We start from the raw sequence: 19,296 nt of genomic DNA, 5'->3' as shown, positions 1-19,296 counted from the left end.
TCCTCACTGTGACTCCAATCCTGTGACAAGTCTTAACTTCAGTTGAGGAAAAGAGCTCCTCTTCCTCCCACTCAAGCCACTCAAGCTGTCTAATTTATGTCCCCAGGAGCTTCATGCCATCCATTATCATTTCTTCTCTCCCCTAACTTCAAGTTCTCCTTTTTTATTGGTTCCTCCTCGTTGGCCCCAAAATCCACTCAAAGCATTCTTCTTTCAGTACATTTCCTCCAGCTAGTGTCTTACCTCTCTGCTCCCCTGCACCACCAAGCTTCTGGAAAGAATGATTTACATTAACTGCTCCCACCTTCCAACCTCCCATTTGCTCTCCCCGAAACCTCATTTGTATCCTACGACTCCACTGAAACTATTCTTATTAAAGTTACCCACGACTATGGGCACTAAATCTCCGTTTAGTCCTCACTCAGTCTCCCTACTGTATTTACTCCTGCTGCAACTCCCCCCTTGAGTCTCTTCTGCTTTGGTTTTTGTGAGACCAGTGTTTCCTGATGCTCTTCAGAGCTCTCCAGTTTTTTTAATCTGTTTTTTTTTTTTTTGGTCCCTTAAATGGTGGTCTTTGCCTTTCTTTTTTTAAAATAATTTCTTAAAATATTTTTATTTATTCATTTGAGGGAGAGAGACAGAGAGAGCACAAGCAGGGGGAGAGGGAGAAGCAGACTCCCTGCTGAGCTGGGAGCCCGACGTGGGACTCGATCCCAGGACCTGGAGACCATGACCTGAGCCACAGGCAGATGCATAACCATCTGAGCCACTCAGGCACCCCAATAACTTTTTTTTTTAAGCAGCTCCATGCTGGGCCCAATATGGAGCTTGAACTCACTACTCTGAGATCAAGATCTGAGCTGAGATCAAGAGGCAGACTGCTTGGGGCGCCTGGGTGGCACAGCGGTTAAGCGTCTGCCTTCGGCTCAGGGCGTGATCCTGGCGTTATGGGATCGAGCCCCACATCAGGCTCCTCTGCTATGAGCCTGCTTCTTCCTCTCCCACTCCCCCTGCTTGTGTTCCCTCTCTCGCTGGCTGGTCTCTATCTCTGTCAAATAAATAAATAAAATCTTTAAAAAAAAAAAAAAAGAGGCAGACTGCTTAACTGACTAAGCCATCCAGGAGCCCCTGAACATGTTTTTCTTCCTGAATACTCTCTACTCCCTCCAAGCTGGTGGGCCTGCAGGCAGTCTCTGGGAACCCACCTTGGCCTGACCCAGCAGGTCCTGTAGCTCTGCCAGGTTTACGTCCAGAGGTTGAATCTGTTTGGTCCTCATTTCAATGTCACGTAACAGAGAGAGGTAGGATACCAGCTTCTCATCATATTCTAGACAGAGTTGTCGGTTAAATACATTCTGTAGGGCCAAAAAGAAAACTCATTCAGATCAGACATTCACCTTTAAGTCTGCTTTTAAAAGCAGGCTGGGTCTTATTGATAGACAAATAGGAATTTTTACTACACATAGGGTGGGATGAACTAAAACATGTTATGCGTCTATGTTGCCTCAAGTCAATAGACAAAAAAGTAATTTTATTAACTTCCTCAGGGAGGAGAGGCTCACAATTATCAATCTATAAACATCATTTTAGCAAAACTTCCAAAAGCTATTCCGACTATAGGTACTATCACTCTGGTATTTCATATTAGCTCCAGTGTTAGTTTCTAACTTAAAGCCCTTGCAAATTTCAGAAAGACATTCTGCCTAATTTTCTAACAACTGTATAACAAACAGATGATGGTAAACTAAGTTATACCTTAGAGAATCATCTAGTCCCCTGAAACTGTATGTATGCACACAATTGTACATATGTAAACTCAGTATCCAGTCAAGAGTTTAAGCATTAAACTAGTTATATCTAAAATATATATACAAACACACCACGGGGAAACTTACTTTAGTTGTTCTGGAGGGCTGTGAGTTTACACCTTCACTTCCCCTTCCCCCAGCTGTAGTCACAAAGGGAGTCTGTTCATCACGAGGACTTTCTCTGAGCTTCTCCCATGGTGTCTTATCCACCTTCACTGTAGGCTGTATGAGCGGCACTGGCTTTTCTTCACTTATCTCTGGAATAGTGGGACTAACGGTAGCATCCTGTTGCCCTGCACTCTCTTTTGGAGACACATCTTTGAACAATTTCTCCGGAGGAAGGGACGCTAAGACTCTGGGAACACCCTGAGACACCATGCCTTCAGAAGACACTGCTTCTACACCTGTAACTCTAGGGTCTGACATTTCTAGAAATTGCTCTCCAGTCATTTCCTGAGTTGCTATTATTTTAGATGTGAGAATTCCACAAATTTCACTATCACTTTTGCTGTCCTGATGATGAAAGTCCCTTCTGTCTGAGAATTCCAGATAACTGACTTCTTTTGGTTCTACTGTAGAAACTGTTGTTTCTTCTAATTTAAGAGTTCTTGTTGAGTCAAAAGGTACTTCCTGGTATGATCTTTCTTTATATTCATTAGATGAGCAAATCAGATCTTTGGTTTCTTTGGTCTTAAAAGTAACACAGGAATCTTGACAAGAGGTGGTCTCTGGTCTGATAGTTCCCTGGAAAGGTTTGTTTGATTTAGAAATTTGGGATCTGCCTGCAACTTGGGCTTTTCCAACTGATTCCTGGTAATATAATCCTTCAGGTCTTGGGGTTATAGAAGAGAATGGCTCACTCTGGGTCCCACCAGTAATTTGAGATAAATTTTCTTCTGGTTTTAAAGTTAAGGAGAGGCTTAAATTTTTTACTTCTCCTTCACTGACCTGATTAGGTTTGAAGAATGTTAAAACATCCTCAGTTACCGAAATTCCTTTGGGTATCATTGGGGAAGAGTTTTCAGCTTGACAAACGATAGAAAATCCTAGCTCTCTATCAGCCTCTTCTCCTTTTTCATTAATGGTTATTTCCACAGGTGGACCCTCTACATTGGATGCCTGGTCAGCTCTAATGGTGGTTTCTGGATTCAACTTTTCTTCAGAAAGAACTGGTTTGCATGTTTTGACACTTTCTTCTATAATCATCTCCCTGTTCTCCCTCTTATTTTTCTCCCTGGTAGTCATTGGTTTCTGCATAACCTGTTCACTCAGCAATTTGCAAGTTTCATAATCTGATTCTTGTCCTTCTGAAATAATGCTTTCTTGGCTTTCTCTTATTTCTTTAGGGGCTGGACTCGATATAGACCATTTCATATGAGAAGTAATTTCCATTTGGGCCTCTGTGTTTTTCCGCGCTTCATTTGTGTTTTTTTCCACGTCATCACTAGTCGCCTCTTTGAATTTAAAATCACGAACTTCCGAGTGAGAGAGTGTCACTGAACCTTGGCCCAACGATGTATCTTCAGGATCACCAGGAATTATGATACTGACAGATTCTTCAGCATCTGGAGAAGTTCTTATATCTTGATCCTTGCATTCCAATTCCTTTAATGAAATTTCCCTGCTCTTTTTGTCCTGGCCTCTGTCAGAAACCCTTGTTTTAACTTTTCCTTGTGCAGACTGACTTCCAATCTCAAATAATTTCTCACTTGCTCCTTTACCATAACTCATTCCAGCAGTCCGATTACAAGCAACTAACATTTCCTTTCTTACAAATTCCTTCTCTGTTTCACATACTTCAATCCCACCTTGCTTTTCAATCTGAGCCCCGTGATGGCAGGACTCTAAAGTATCTGCCTGGATCACAGTTGCCAGTTCAGGGCTGATAAATCCTTTCTCAACAGCTTCCTTTAGAGTCACTCTCTGATCATTAAGTATATCAACAATTCCTCCATTTAATACCTGATGAGATGCAATAATTTTTACCATGTTTTCATCTACTAATTTCTGTTCCAAAGCTGATGCCAATGTCAGTCTTTTCCCTGTGGCAGTGTCTATGATTCCCCCATTATTTGCCTGAGCTTCCAGAACCTTCAGTGTAGATACAAAGTCCACTTTTCCAAGCTGAGTTGCTTGGGGTAATGTAAGCACTTTGTCACTTGCTTCATCTTTAATGTCTGAGAAGGGAATTACTTCTAGATATCTCTGTCCAGATTCGATATCAATCTTACATTTCTTCACTAATTCTGAATAAGGAACAATTCTGTAATTTTCAGGATCTACAATCCCATGCATCATTCCTGAAGACAATATTGCTTTATTAGTTAACAGTCCTTCTTTTTCAACTTCTGCCAAGGTCAATCTCTGGCCAGAAATGAGATCTACAAAGCATCCAGTCAGAGCCTGAATTTCTTGGATTTCTCTTTTCAAGTGTGGGGTAACAAGATCTAATTTTATGGCTTTAGGAAGGGTAATAGTTTCCTTGGTTTCAGGATGAAAAAACTGATAGAGGCTTAAGTTCTCAACTTTTTTGAGTTGCTTGGCTAAATCTTCATCAATGATGCCATGTTCAAAGGCATTATCAACAGAAAGTCTCATCCCAGATATATGGTGAATGATACCTCCATCTACCACCTGCTTAGTCAATAACCGAACAGCCTCCTCTCTCTCCAGAAGTCCTCTGTCAATGGACTGCATGACTGTTAAAGGAGTTTTGCTATCAGGGTCCATAATTCCAGTGGTTTCCATTTGTAAGCTAACAAATCTCTCCCTAACTGTTTTCTCAGCATCCCTGCCTTTGGAAGCTTTCTCCAGATTTATAAGCTCTGTCTGGTCAGCACTGTCCACCAAGCCAAGATTTGAAGCCAAAGTTACCGAAACCTTTTTGCCTCGTTTTAGGTCGACAATTCCACCAGTCACCACCTGCCCCTCTAAAATTCTGGAGGCTGTTTGTGTGTCAAGAAGTCCAACTGAAACTGCTTCCTTCACAGAGCAGAGTGTGTGGGTACGGGGGTCTAAGACGCCACTTATAGCTTTGTCTGCCATGAGGACATTATGTAATAATTTCTCATCCATCAGACCTTCATCAATGACTTCTTCAGTGGTCAAAGACTCACAGGTCTGAGAGTCAAAGAAGCCCCGAAACATGTTCAGTTTTCCCATAAGTTTCACAGCAGTGTGACTAGGCACAATACCTCGGGCTATTGCTTCATTTAATAAGAGCTTCTGACCTGTTTGCTCGTGAATGATACCACCATCTAGTAATTGTGCAGACAATGTATTTAAGGTAGCTTCCTGGAGCAATTCTGAAGGATGACTACATGACAGGGATGTTTCATGATCATTGTCTTCCACGCTTGTCTTTTCTAACGTTATCACACTACTGCCCACAGTGTCGTGTCCTTCTGGATTTTGTTTGTGGTCATCTCTACCCGAAAATGTTTTATTTAAGCTTTTCTTTTTGTCTAGAGTATGAATATTCATGTCATTTTCAGACTTTAGCTCTGATTCTAAATCTAGAGTTTTCTTTACCTGAAATTGCGACTTTTTGCTCGGGGGTTTTATGAGCGGACTTCCAGTTCCACCTGGAATTTCAATTTCAAGTGTGTCTGCTCGTTCTGTCTGACACAGAAAGGAAGTCTTTCCGGGAGTCTGCCATTCTTCCTTCAGGGTCTCAACAGGAAATGGGTCTTTGCTCACCACCAAGGTCATATCTTCAGCTTCCTCAGTGGGTACCGTAAGGAGAAATCCCCTGCTAATGTTTTCTCTGGTAGATATTCCTGTTAGTTCTTCCTTTTTGTTGCCTAGCAAGTGCCCTTTTAACTCTGATTTGCCTTTATCTGGGACCATCAAAGTATCAACATCTGGAACTTTCACTTTTTGTTCTCCCACAAACAGGTCCCTCTCAGGGTTCTCCATGGGGGAAGCTTCAATTTCTACAGTGGTCGTTTTGCCTTTCGCTTCAGTGCAATCTGCCCGATTGGGATATTCTTCATTCGGAAAAGAAACCTGGAACTCACGTGGCCTCACGTTCAGCCCATCACAGAAAGTTTCTGTGCTTTTGACATTTACAGATTCTTTTAATTCCTCGGGAGTTTCTAGTCTCTGATGCCCAACTTCCAACGCTTCTGGAGGACTTGCTTGATATTCACCTCTTGCTGTCAGTGTCTCTAAGAGCTCGTTGTCTAAAAGGAGCAGCCTCTGTCCATCCCGCACGTCGATATAGCTGTGAGTCATCAACTGAAACAACAGCTTCTCGCTAGGGCTTACTAGGCCCTCCGTTTGGCTCTGGCTCCGTGGTAGACCTACTGCGCCAGGATTAATGTTCAATTTGCTTCGTTCTGAAGAATCTGCTAATTGCATGTGGGGCATCACATCAGGTATGCAAACTGATTTTAAGTTATTGACAAGATCTTTGTCCAACATACCATCTTCTACTGCTTTTTTCCAGGACCAAACCTCTGTGCTTGCTGGTAGAAACAGAGCTTTAATATGCTGTCGGCCACTAAGGATTTTATGAGCTAGTTCAGTAGACACAATACCTTGTTCCAGGGCATCTGTGATTGGGAGGATCTCTCCAGATTCAGGCCACAGCAACCCCATGAATGACCAAAGGGACTCCAGAATCACAAGGGCAATCTTAGCAGCTACTAGATCATTGCTCACTGCTTCATCTATTGTCAGCCTATGCCCTGTGACAGTGTCTATGATGCCTCCTGTCTGAAGCTGCCTTATGAGAATAGCACAGGCCATATCTTGGTCAATCAAATTATGTCTTACAGCCTCTTCCACAGTAAGTCTGTGTCCTGTTCTTGGATCCACTATGCCACCAGCAAAAAGCTGAGCTTCCAGCAGCCGGACAGTGACCTGTCTGTCTATTAGGCCTTCCTGAACTGCACGGAAAATGCTAACCTTCCGGCCTGATTTCAAGCTCACCATTCCCCCTGCCAATTGCTTGACAGGCAGCAGTTTCAACCCTGAGTCCTGGTGGACAATACATCTCTGCATCAGATCCAGCAAACTGACTTTCTCAGCCGTGTTGGGATCTATCAAATTCTTGGATGATTTCAGGTAAGACTCTAACACTGAGTGAAGCCTTGCAGAAATGAGGCCTTGGTGAAAAGCCTCCTCTAGGTTAATGCAGCTTTTATTAGGGGGTAGACTGAAACCTCCAGTTGCCAGGTGAGCTTCTAAGACTTTCAGCCCAACTCTCTCATTGATCATTTTCTTTTCGATTGCTTCCACCACAGAAAGAAGACCTTTATTCTCAGTAAGCCTGCTTATTAAGGACAGGGCATCCTGTAGCTCTTGGAATTGCTGGTACATCTGGGGATTAATGAGGTTTCTGGCTAGAGCTTCCTCCAGAGAGAGCTTTTCACTGGTCTCAGGGGCAATGAGGCCAGACATGATAACCTGGGATTCCAGGAGCACAAGGCCTGTATCTTGGTCAATGAGGCCCTTCTGCATGGCTTTGAAGATGGGAAATATCTCCACTGTGCCTAGGTCAATCACCCCAGCAACTGCTCTGCAACCCTAAAAAAAAAAAAAAAAAGAAAACTGAATCAGAGAAGCCCAACTATTAAAAGGACTCATTCAAAGAACTATAGTATATCAAATTCTGACCACAAGAAAAACCCAGCCTGGGATGAGCCCCAATGTGTAAGAAACACTCTAAAGCCTGGCAGCATTAATACTAAGAAAGAATTTATCTAAACTGCAGATGTTGAACATGGCCAGAAGTTCAGATTACTTGATGGATGGTAGCATTAAGCATATCTGAGTGACAAGCTCTACAAAGTAGCAAGCAGTGAAAGTGAAAGGTCAACTGTTCTAAGACTAAATCACCACAAAGGTTCTTCTAGAAATATACTAGTTCCCCAGAAGTGAGAAGTCAACTCTATATAGCAACTTCTCAATGTTGCAACCCATGAAGAAGACTCCTGAAATAGTACTTCTGTGCTAATGAGTTCAGCAGGACCAGTTCGCAGGATTAGAAGAAAGATTCAAGCAGGCCAGCAGCCACACAACAGCTGTGCGTCTCTGTAAACAGCCCAGTGTATAGTACTCAAGCAGCTGTTTTACAACGGGGGGCAGTCATAGTCAATGGCCATTATTAGCACCTCCCAAGCCAATGGCCCTGAGTTAAATCAGTTCTGGGAACTGGAAGTAGCAAGTCAAGGAAGGAAGGCTGGGGACTTTTGCCTCTGGAACCACTAGCAACTTTTCTTCTGGTCCAGGCTATACAGGGTAGTACAAGCACTATGCTTACAGCTATCATTTGTGGGGCACTTAATATACGCATTGAGCATCGATATTTAATCCTCACAACAATCCTATGAAAGCGATTATTTTAATCTTTAGTTTCCAGATGAGAAAATAAAGTACAGCGAGGTTATTAGGTAACTTGTCCAGGGTTAGAAAACAAGTGAGTTCCAGGGCGCCTGGGTGGCACAGCGGTTAAGCGTCTGCCTTCAGCTCAGGGCGTGATCCCAGGGATCCGGGATCGAGCCCCACATCAGGCTCTTCTGCTATGAGCCTGCTTCTTCCTCTCCCACTCCCCCTGCTTGTGTTCCCTCTCTCGCTGGCTGTCTCTCTCTCTGTCGAATAAATAAAATCTTTAAAAAAAAAAAAAAGTGAGTTCCAGAATCCAATCAAGGTCTGACTCTCAGTCTTGTGTTATTACACTGCCTCCCCCATCGGATCCAGAAGAGCATGAAGGATAGGTCAGTATCATACACAGGAGTTAGGTCCTAAGTCCAGGAAATAAGGCAAATTTTATACATTGCCGAAGTTACCCTTGCAAAAAAACCCCTAAAAACACCTCCTAAAAGAATTCTTATTTTGAAGCCTTACGAATGATGATATTCAGAAACTAAATCCTTCAGGTGTTTTGCCACTTAAAACACTTCCTTTACTCTCAACTTTCTACCTCTTCTTGTTCGTGTTCATTATTTTCTATAGAAGATTCTGTCTGTCCCTCTATGCGCGGTATTACTTTCTGATTCTTATTTAACTCTTAAACTTAACTCTTGAACTTATCCATGAAGGATGATGGTGTGGCAACTGCCAATCACTTCCCTGCTGCCTAAATAATGCATTTCAGTCTGTCGCAGTGAGAGTAAGCTCTGGAGCAGGTACGGTACCCACTCAGTGTCCCAGGAACAGTTCTAGCACTTCAACAACCATTTGCTGAGTTAATGAATAAACTGGTAAATGGTAAGGAAATCCTTAAAATTCTTAAGCTACTTGGCCCTAGATTTTAAAGACATACACACCAAGGATTTCAAATTCAATTAGTTGCACGCTCTAAGAGACAAAGAATGGAAGGCAAATGAGGGAACACATTGGTTCACATCCCTATCTCACTTTATTTGTTCAAATAATGGAGTAACAGATAGACTTCTCCACACTACTTAAAATATTATGTGTTGTTCCCCATCCCCCTTCTGTGCTCTGACGTAGAAAGTAGTTCACCTTGTGTAAAGCAAATGTATGTTATGCGAATATACCAGGTACCTGTTCTACAGAGACTGAAGGGAAAATCGCACTGGCATATGACTCTTTGAGATATATAAATAATCCCTTTTATAAAATCCTTGCCAAGACTGTTCAGAACCAGACAACATGACAGAGGAAAAGATTCTTTTGAGAACTTCTAATTTCTTCCGTGAGATTCCTCGAGTCTCAGAGATGCTCATATTGAAGAAAGACCTGGAGTCTGGCCAATTGCTAGACAAAAAGAAAAGACTACATGCTGTTCCCTCCAGTATTCTCTTTATTGAAGGACAGGCAGGAAACACTGAGCTGGGAAATAATCCAGCGAAATCCAGTTCAGTCCCACCCAACATGGGCATTCTGACCTAAACAAGCAGAGATAGACAGAGGGAGAGGAGGAAGGGAAACGTAAAAGGCTTCTACTTACCAGAGTCACAGCACGCCTTGGGCAGACAGAGAGAGAGCCTTACGGAGCAGCTCAGCCGCATCGCACACACAGTGTAAGCTTGGGGTTAGCGTCCAGCATGCGACTGTTTGTGTTTTTGCAAAAAAGAACCCCAAACAGGTCGTCCTCTTTTCCCTTTTGTGCATTTGTGCTTAAACTCCAAAGGGTTAGTGAAACTTGTAAGCAAGGATGTCAGTTAATCAGAACAATACTTCACATGAAACACACGAACAGTAACAGGGGACACATCATGCTCAATGTAGTGGTGCTCGGCAGCTTGGCTTTCTTTTTTTCTCCCCTTTTTTTAACCTTTCAAAATGAGAACTGGGTGTTCTCAGCAAGCAATTGTTAAAACTTTTCACATACTCCCTTATATGGTGAAGCAATAAGCCGTTAGAAGTGGGCTACCTTACATAGAGAATGCTAAACCAGCACATCCTTTTGGAAATCTTTTCCCAAATAAATCCCAGCTGGTTCTGTCTTGTGGTCTTTACAACTCTAGCTCCTGATGCACCAATTTCATATCCAAGGACCAGAGTCAAAGCACGTTTTGTCTGAATATCATTTTGAGCATCATCTAGACCAAATCTGATAACCACATGATCTTAAATTTTGACCTGCCCCACATATGTTGGCCATTGCTTCACAACATAGGAAATAAGCAGGCAAACACACATATATATCCCAAAGACACATGTATATAATATGGTAAGTTTACATATACACACAAGTATCCAGGAAGAACTCAGGACAATCAGGAGGAACTTGACAATTTTCATATGATCCAGGAAGTGAACATGAGTGGGAACTGGTAAAGATGTCACATGATGGGATGACTATGGGTAAGGGGAACCAGCGTCTCAGTCAGTACAGCTAATCCACCAGTTTGCTTGGAAATGAACACTTCTCATTTATTTAGTAGATACGAAAAAAGTAAGGGGGAAGAGGACATGGCTTTTTCTTTCCAATACTCAGGACTCCTGGCTATCAACTTTTGAGTGACAATGCCATGAAGGAGTAATCTTGCTGCCCTGTGATCAGACGTAATATAGGACTTACGTTCTCAACTGTGGTCTGCCACAAAATGGCAGACAACAGAAACACTGAAACAGGGTCTATAGAGTTAGCCATGAGTGCCTTCTAGTGTTCTTGACTGACCAATACATCATGGAACCCCAGTAAAGAAACACGAGACAAATGGCTGCTATGGTGTGGTTAAAAATTAAGTCACACTGGTCATGGAGAGCTAGTGAACATGATTCTCAAACAGCAAAGCTGCTTTCATACCATTCAAAAGGTACCCTTCCCATTTGGAGAAAGAAACTAAAAGTACCTTTTGTTCTGTCTGCTGGGCCAACTGGCTCTGAAGTTGCTGGAGCTGGTTTGCTGAACCATCACAGAGGTCATGGTAAGCCTTATTCAGGGCATCCAACTGCTCAGATATTTGTTCCTTCTCTTTTTCTGAGAGCCTGGAAGAGGAAGCATTAAAGCTCTTTTAGAGAAAAACCTTTCTCCAAACTCTCCTCTATTGCTTCAAAATCATGACTTCTCCACCTAAGATGGCATTCTTCTGTGTCCCTGTTAACTATGGATCATCTGTTTACTCTTCCATATCCACGGAACACTGACATCTGCCTCATATTCCTGTCTATCTCAATCAAGTTATGATTCTTGGTGATGTTAAAGCTCGTGTCACCAACTGTCTAACAGCCTATGCTGTAGTCCTGCAACCTTCTCAATGCAAACAGCCTCCGATCCAAATGGCCTCTATTCCACTTGAACTGCACTCACACAAGGCAAACTCAGATCCTGCCGTTACCTAAATTATTCTACCTCTGAACTTTTACATTTCGAGAATCTACTGTCTGACAGTAACTTCTGATTATAATCCTACTTTTCCAATTATGTTTCTTTACTCTTATACCACTTCTCTTAAACAGACAAAAGAGAAAATAAATGAACTCTCATTTACCCCCTACCCAACTTGACCAAATTTTGATATTGTACCATATTTACTTTAGATCCTTTTTTTTAAGATTTAAAAAAGAGTGAGAGAGAGTATGAGCAGGGGGTGCAGAGGGAAAGGGAAAAGCGGGCTCCCTGCTAAGCAAGGATTCCGACGTGGGCTTGATCCCAGAACCCTGGGATCATGACCTAAGCCGAAGGCAGATGGTTAACCAACTGAGCCACCCAGGCACCCTTAGGTCCTCTTCTTTCTTTCTTTTTTTTTTTTTTTTAATTTATTTATTTAAGAGAGAGCTATGGGGGGGGGGGGGGGAAAGAGAGAGAGAATCTCAAGCAGACTCCCTGCTAAGCATGGAGCCACACGTAGGGCTCTATCTCACGGCTCTGAGATCATGACCCGAGCTGAAACCAAGTGTTGGACCCTCAACCAACTAAGCCACCCAGTGTCCCAACTTTAGATCCTTTCCATAGAAACAAGGCATTACAGATATATTCAAAGCCCAATGTACATTTGTCACCAACCCTGTTCTTTACCTTTCTCCCTAGAAGTAACCATGATCTTGAATCTGGTGAATTTCACATCTTCCTCATCTCATTCTATATTATTCTTGAGAATATATTACAACTACCCATCAACTTACTGAGCTTTCCCAAGCCTTCCTTAACTCACCCATTTTTTCTTAATCCATCAGTCTTCCTTGGGATCTTCAGTATCTTCTCATTGGGGTTTGGACCCCACAATCCATCATCTCAATCAGGTCCCTGCTCTTATCCTGGAACTCTGTCCTTGCTAATCTGATGAAACTCCTGCCCTAGATCAATCAAACCACTGGACTTCTCTGCTCCCGCCTGCAGGTGAATTATCTCTCTCCGTGTGTGTGTGTGTGTGTGTGTGTGTGTGTGTGTGTGTGTGTGTGTGTGTCTGGGTCCCTCTGGAGGGAGGACCCTCTGGAGGAGATCCTACTGGTTCCCAGCCTCTCCTGACAACCCTCTTGGAAGCCCCATTCAATCTTAATTCCCTTGCCCTCAGCTGCCCTAACTCACAGAAAACAATCTCTCTGCTTATTTCAAAGAAGAAATGCAGACCACTGGGCATGAACTCTCTCACCTTCTGGCTTCATTCCTGGCATATTTACCTTCAGCCACACCTTTCCTAATCTCCTTTTCCTCAAACTTCAGAGGAAAAGTTGTCCTGACTCCAGTCTAGTCCACTGATGAATTTTATCTTTTCCTGCATCTTCCGGGACCTCTCTCCTAATTCCTTCAATCTCTTTCTCCCTTTTGATCCTTGAGATTCCGTCCATAAACACAGCTAAGTACCTCTGATCTTTTAAGAAAACAAGTCTTTTTTCTTTCTTTTTTTAAAAGAGGGCTCCATGCCCCTCGCAGAGCCCAGGGAAGGGCTTGAACTCACAACCCTGAGATCAAGACCTGAGCTGAGATCAATTGTCGGACAATTAACTGACTGAGCCACCCAGGCACCCCAGAACAAGCCTTTCTTGATCATATATTCTACTTTGATTATTTACTATATTATTTCTGTCTTTTCTGATGGCCGGGCTTCTTGAAGGAGCAGTCTAATTTTGCCAGGAGTACCTCCCTTACCTCATGGGCTTCCCACCTCCCCATCATACTCAATCTGACATCATGCCCTAACTTTTCATCATTACCGAAAACTTCCAACTTGCCAAATTCAATAGAAACTTCTCAATCTTTCTTGACTTCTGACCACATTCTTCTTTTTAGAATTCTCTTCTCTCTTGGGCTCTGAGGTATCACTCATAGTTCCTTTACAGGCTGAGGGAGCACAGTGAAGCCCTTGAACCCTTGGAAGCTAATCCACTCATGGTTTCTACTATGATGACTCAGATCTGCATTACTTTAGACTTCTCTCATTAATTCTAAATTTACATATACAGTTACCCATTGGACAACTTTAGCAGAACTATGTAAGGCATATATTAATGTATTAGGTACTTTCTAATACATTCTAAGTATTTGCATGTATGTCCTCTGGGTTCTTCTCGTTCATTATGTCTAAAACCAAAGCTGCTTTTCTCTCCCTCAATCTGCACCTGCTTTTGTATTCCCTATCTTGGTTAGTGACATCACCATATACTCAGGGGCCTAAGCCAGAAACCTGGAAGTTATAGCCGACAATTTTCATTTGTCAACAAACACTGTAAGTACTACATCATCCTTAGTATATTTTAAACCTTTGCCCTTCTCCAAACTCATCATTTCTCACCTGTATCATCACAATAGCCTCTTTACTGGTCTCTCAGGCCTCCACTCTGGCCCCATGTCAATCTATTCTCCATAAAACTGTTCTAGAAACCTTCATCAACAAAACCCAATCATGTAGAAGACCCCTCCCCATAGCCAACAAGGTAAAAAACAAACTCTTTGGCATGAACTACAAGGCTCTTCATAATCTGGCTCTTGCAGCCCTAAACTCTACAGCCTGAAATCTCACCATGACCCTAAGTTTTAGTCAGGTAGATTCAGTCCCCTAGATGTGCCATAAATTCTCATTTAATACTCACTTATGACCATGCTTGGCCAAGAAGATCTGCGAAGTTTTAATGGCCTCAGAGACTTGTTCCTTCTTGGTTGTCAGCTCCTCTGCCAGAACCTACGACATAAATAAAGAGTATAGCTTCAGAACCCAAGAAATTAAAAAATCAAAATTATCTGAAATAACACTTTAAAAGTCTTTTTTTTTTTTTAAAGATTTTATTTATTTATTCGACAGAGATAGAGACAGCCAGCGAGAGAGGGAACACAAGCAGGGGGAGTGGGAGAGGAAGAAGCAGGCTCATAGCAGAGGAGCCTGATGTGGGGCTCGATCCCATAACGCCGGGATCACGCCCTGAGCCGAAGGCAGACGCTTAACCGCTGTGCCACCCAGGCGCCCCCTAACACTTTAAAAGTCTTAGAGAAAAACCTAGCTTAGGTCAGATTACTATTACCAATGGACTGCAGAAGTTGATTAAGAAGGTAGAAGTACAAGTAAGATGACTTCATAAGTTTAAGTCCTGGGAGTTAACATTTGTTGAGATAATCATTCCTGGAGTGGCCCGTAAGATTTGCTTTATTCCCACCTATTGCGTTATTACATATTATTCTACCCAACAAGAGACAGGCAGACCTCCTACTCACCTGCTGATCTAAAATAGCTTTTTCGATGTCTGTTGATTCTTTGGTCTGGGATGAGGTAGCTTTGCTTTGTGTGTTCCTTGCTAGGGTAGACACCCAGACCAAAAGTTCTTTAACTTTTTCCACATGCTCCTGTTTTTCCTCTTCTACAACTTTCTAGAATAGGAATTAGAAAATCAGTACTTTGGTCAATGTCTTATTAAACTGGCCTGACTTCTGATTTCCTAAAATAGAGACATGAAAGTTATCTAAATCAGTAGGGAGCTAAAATATCCCCAAGACAAATATAATTTACCCAGTTTACAGCATTGTTCTCTGGTGCCTAACTGTATGACACTAGCAGCAACATTCATCATATCTAGGTTAGCACCTTACTTTTAAAAAGCACAATTTTTTAAATATATGAAAGACGTTCAGTAATTATTTACTGATTTTTATTTATTTATTTATTTACTGATTTTTAAAAACCCTTTACATATAGCATCTTATTTTCATGATTCTTAAATGTATAGGTAAAGAGAGTGAAGTCTACAGAGATTAAGTGAGGTAGTTGACATAAAGAAGTTTTTTGTTAATTCACAAAGACAAAAATTGGTGAGTTAATGCTTCCAATAGTATTTCTTTTATAAAAGTGGGTGAACCTGCAGAAACTATTTTCCAAAGAGAGAAGTTTTTTAGAATTACAAAAAGATTATATACTCATTACAAGAAATTCAAATAATCTGAAATGCGTCATGTATGTCCTTTTAATCTTATTTCCCCAGAAATTTGGTGTACAGCTAATCTTTGAACAGTGGGATTTGAACTCCACTCACACATGAGATTTTTCAATAAATACAATACAGCACTGTAAATGCATTTTCTCTTCCTCATGATATTCTTAACATCTTTTCTCTAACTTACTTTATTATAAGAACACAATATGTAATAAACCTATTTCATTGTTTTTAATAGTTTCACAGCATGCCATTGTATGGAAATTGTATGTTTCCAATATTTCCCTTTAACAGATTATGTTTTATTAAGCATCTTTGCTCATATTTCCTTTCATCATACTTACAGTATTTCTACAATGAAGATACTTGAAGGTGGGAGTGTTGGACATAATACAGTTAATCCTCATTATTCACAAATTTTACATTTGTGAATTTTCTACTCACTAGAATTTATTTGTAATCCCCTAATCAATACTGGTGGCATTTTCGCAGTCATTCCCAGATATACCCGATGTTCCCAGCTGAGGTGGAACAAGGGGATACTCTACCTTCTTGTTTCACCTCTTATACAGCTCTTAACAAGTGTCCTTTTCATAGTCTATTTACTGCCACATTTTTCACAATTTTCGTTGGTGATTTCACCATTTAAAATGGACCGAAGCATAGTGCTGAAGTGCCGTCTTGTGTTCCTAAGCACAAGAAGGCTGTGACGTGCCTTACAGAGAAAATTAATGTTAAATAAACTTTATTCAGGTGTGAGTTAGAGTGCTCTTGGCCTGAATCAACAGAATATATTAAATGTAACAGGTTATCGATTATTCATTGACAGAAATATGCGACAGAGGCTTACAGGAACCTAACCCTGTATTTCCCCCTAAATGCAAGAGTCCAGAGTTCCCTAACGTAGTGTGCACAGCAGTATCACAGAACACAAGTACCGTGAACAAGGAGAACTGGCTGTATGTGCACTTTAAATTTTGACAGATGAGACATGGAGTTTTTAATTCTATTTTCAAAATGATTTAGGGCCCAGCTGTCCTCACCTCCTCCTCCTCCAGTCGCCGGAGTGCATCACTGATATATTTCACATGCTGGGTGGTTAAGGTCACCAGTGCTGTGTAGCGAGTCCTTAAGTCCATGAACTATGGTTCAAAAAAAAAAAATTTAGATAAATTATCTGCCGGAAAAGTATATTTAAATAGTTGAAAATAAGAGGAAGTTTTCATGAAATCACATGCTCAACAGAAAGGTGAACCCTAAATTAAACTGTCAGGGCCCCGACAAAAAAATCTTTCCTTAAGGGAAGAGAGCGGCGTGTCCTTTCCCCACCCTTTCACCTCTTGCGTGATGGCATCTGAGGAGGAAAGCATCCGACGGCGCTTGCCAGGGGATTTCTGCTGTGATTCCACAAAGGCCTTGTACGTCATCAGTTGCAATTCATAGTCCTGGGGGGGAAGAAAGTTCACTACATTTCCATGGGGCTTTACAGCGCATAGAACTCACGCAACAGAATCATAATATTTCATTGCTGGAAGGCATTTTGGTGATCAATTAAACCAGTGGTTAGCAAACTTTTTCCTTAAAGGGCCAGATGGGAACTGTCAGGCTATATGATCTGTCATAGTTGCTCAACTCTGCCATCGTAAGTGAAAGAAACTGTAGACGTTCAGTAAATGAAAGGGTGTGACTGTGTTATGATACAACGTCATGTATGACACTGAAAGTTGAAGTTCGTAGAATTTTCATGTGTCATGAAGTAGTCGTCATCTTTCGACTTTTTTTTTTAAGCCATTTCTCATGGGCTACAGAAAAATAGGTATGCATGTGGGTCATAGTTTGCTGAGTCTTGGGTTTGCAGTTTGTTGTTTGCTGACCATCCTTTTCATCTCATCCATTGGGAAAGTGAAGCCCAGAGACAGAGAGTGAGTTTCCCTGATTACTCAGTGGGTGAGCAACAGAGTCATCCTAAACCAATGCTCTTCTCCTGTCCCTGTGCTAGGCTGACACTCCATCTGCAAGGCCAGGCCCTCTTCAACTCTCATGTGGAGGGTGCAAGAGGCTCTAACTACTCCCCTGTTTTGCTCTCCTCCCAATTTACTTTCTATGCTGCCACCAAAATAACTTTTCTAAAACACAAAGATGATCACTTTGTTCCTCTGTTTGAAAGCATACAAAGATCTAGAGCAGAGCTTCTCAAATATCAACATGCACACAAATCATCTAGGGATCTTACTGAAATTGAAATTCTGATTTGGCAGGCGGGAGATTCTGCATTTCTGACAAGCTCCCAGATGGTCCTGATGCTCCTGGTTCTAACACCCCATGTTGAGGAACAAGAATAGAAGGTAAAGCGAAGAGAACTGGACATAGCCTTTCATAGGTTGGCCTCAACCTCCCCTTCTCCTTTTTCATAATCACTGCTTCTTCTGTAACATACACCTTCTAGCTACGCCAGCATATTTCCTATTTCCTCATATAATCATTGTATTTCCATTCCTCTGTGCCTTTGATTATGCAATTCCCTTTGCCTAGAATGTCCTGCTTTCTGTTGTCTACTTAGAAGACTCTAGGCAGAAGGAAAACACACAATGAATTCCTTAAGCAGCCTATTAAACAGCAGTAGTGGGGCGCCTGGGTGGCTCAGTCAGGTAAGCGTTTGACTCTTGGTTTCTGCTCAGGATCTCGGGGTCGTGAGATTAAGCCCTACGTCAGGCTCTGTGCTCAGTGTGGAGTCTGCTTAAGACTCCCTCTCCCTCAAGCGCCTGGGCGGTCAGTAAGTTAAGCGTCTGCCTTCAGCTTAGGTCATGATCCCAGGGTCCTGAGATCAAGCCCCGCTTTGGGCTTCCTATTCGGCAGGGAGTCTGCTTCTCCTTCTCCCTCTGTCCCTCCCCCTCTCGTGCTCTCTCTCCCTCTCTCTCAAATAAGTAAATGGAATCTTTAAAAAAATAATAAAAAATAAACAAACCGTAGTAGTAACAAAATAGTAATAATAATAAAAGCAGGTGCTACCATTTACTGAATGTATTTTAAGTTTGAGGCAATGTCCTATGTATACATTATCTCGTGGAAACAATCACTCAGTGAGGTAGTTACTATTCCCATTTTGTAGATATAGCAACAGACACTCTGAGAAGCTAAGAAACTTGCTCAAAGTCTTAACCCTGGAAAATGGTGAAGCTAGGATTTGAACTCAATTCTTTGTGATACCAAGTCTTCTGTTATTAACTAAAGAAATTCATTTATTCAAAAAGTATTTACTGAGCATCTACTATGTACCTGTCATTGTTCTGAATGCTATACATATAGTGGAGAACAAGTTAGAAAAAATCTTGCTCCCTTGGAACTTACATTCTACTGGGAAGGAACATAATAAATACATATTAATCTCAGGTTTTTTTTTTTTGTTTGTTTTTTTTTTTTTTGACAGAGAGAGAGACAGCGAGAAAGGGAACACAAGCAGGGGGAGTGGGAGAGGAAGAAGCAGGCTCATAGCGGAAGAGCCTGATGTGGGGCTCGATCCCATAACGCTGGGATCACGCCCTGAGCTGAAGGCAGACGCTTAACGACTGAGCCACCCAGGCGCCCCTCAGGTCATTTTTATTTAAAGATGTTAGCAGAGGGGCGCCTGGGTGGCACAGCGGTTAAGCGTCTGCCTTCGGCTCAGGGCGTGATCCCGGCGTTATGGGATCGAGCCCCACATCAGGCTCTT

General features: G+C 41.9%; 1 protein-coding gene across 23 annotated transcripts in view; it reads right to left on the bottom strand.

Moving 5' to 3' along the window:
• MACF1 (microtubule actin crosslinking factor 1) overlaps window positions 1–19,296 on the bottom strand; it is a 332,081-nt gene that overhangs the window by 116,562 nt on the left and 196,223 nt on the right. For 18 of the 23 annotated variants that reach the window (XM_034649704.1, XM_034649743.1, XM_034649718.1 and 15 more), the window contains 7 exons: window positions 16,925–17,032; window positions 16,631–16,729; window positions 14,875–15,027; window positions 14,259–14,347; window positions 11,081–11,216; window positions 1,896–7,340; window positions 1,206–1,355 (listed from right to left, as the gene is read on the bottom strand). In XM_034649704.1, the coding sequence (XP_034505595.1) occupies window positions 1,206–1,355; window positions 1,896–7,340; window positions 11,081–11,216; window positions 14,259–14,347; window positions 14,875–15,027; window positions 16,631–16,729; window positions 16,925–17,032 (6,180 nt within the window). The remainder of the gene's footprint in view (window positions 1–1,205; window positions 1,356–1,895; window positions 7,341–11,080; window positions 11,217–14,258; window positions 14,348–14,874; window positions 15,028–16,630; window positions 16,730–16,924; window positions 17,033–19,296) is intronic. The other 5 variants (XM_034649789.1, XM_034649795.1, XM_034649813.1 and 2 more) reach the window with 1 other exon arrangement.

This window comes from Ailuropoda melanoleuca, chromosome 2 (assembly GCF_002007445.2).
Source record: "Ailuropoda melanoleuca isolate Jingjing chromosome 2, ASM200744v2, whole genome shotgun sequence".
NCBI classification, from domain to species: Eukaryota; Metazoa; Chordata; class Mammalia; order Carnivora; family Ursidae; genus Ailuropoda; species Ailuropoda melanoleuca.
This window is presented reverse-complemented; position numbering and strand designations above follow the sequence as displayed.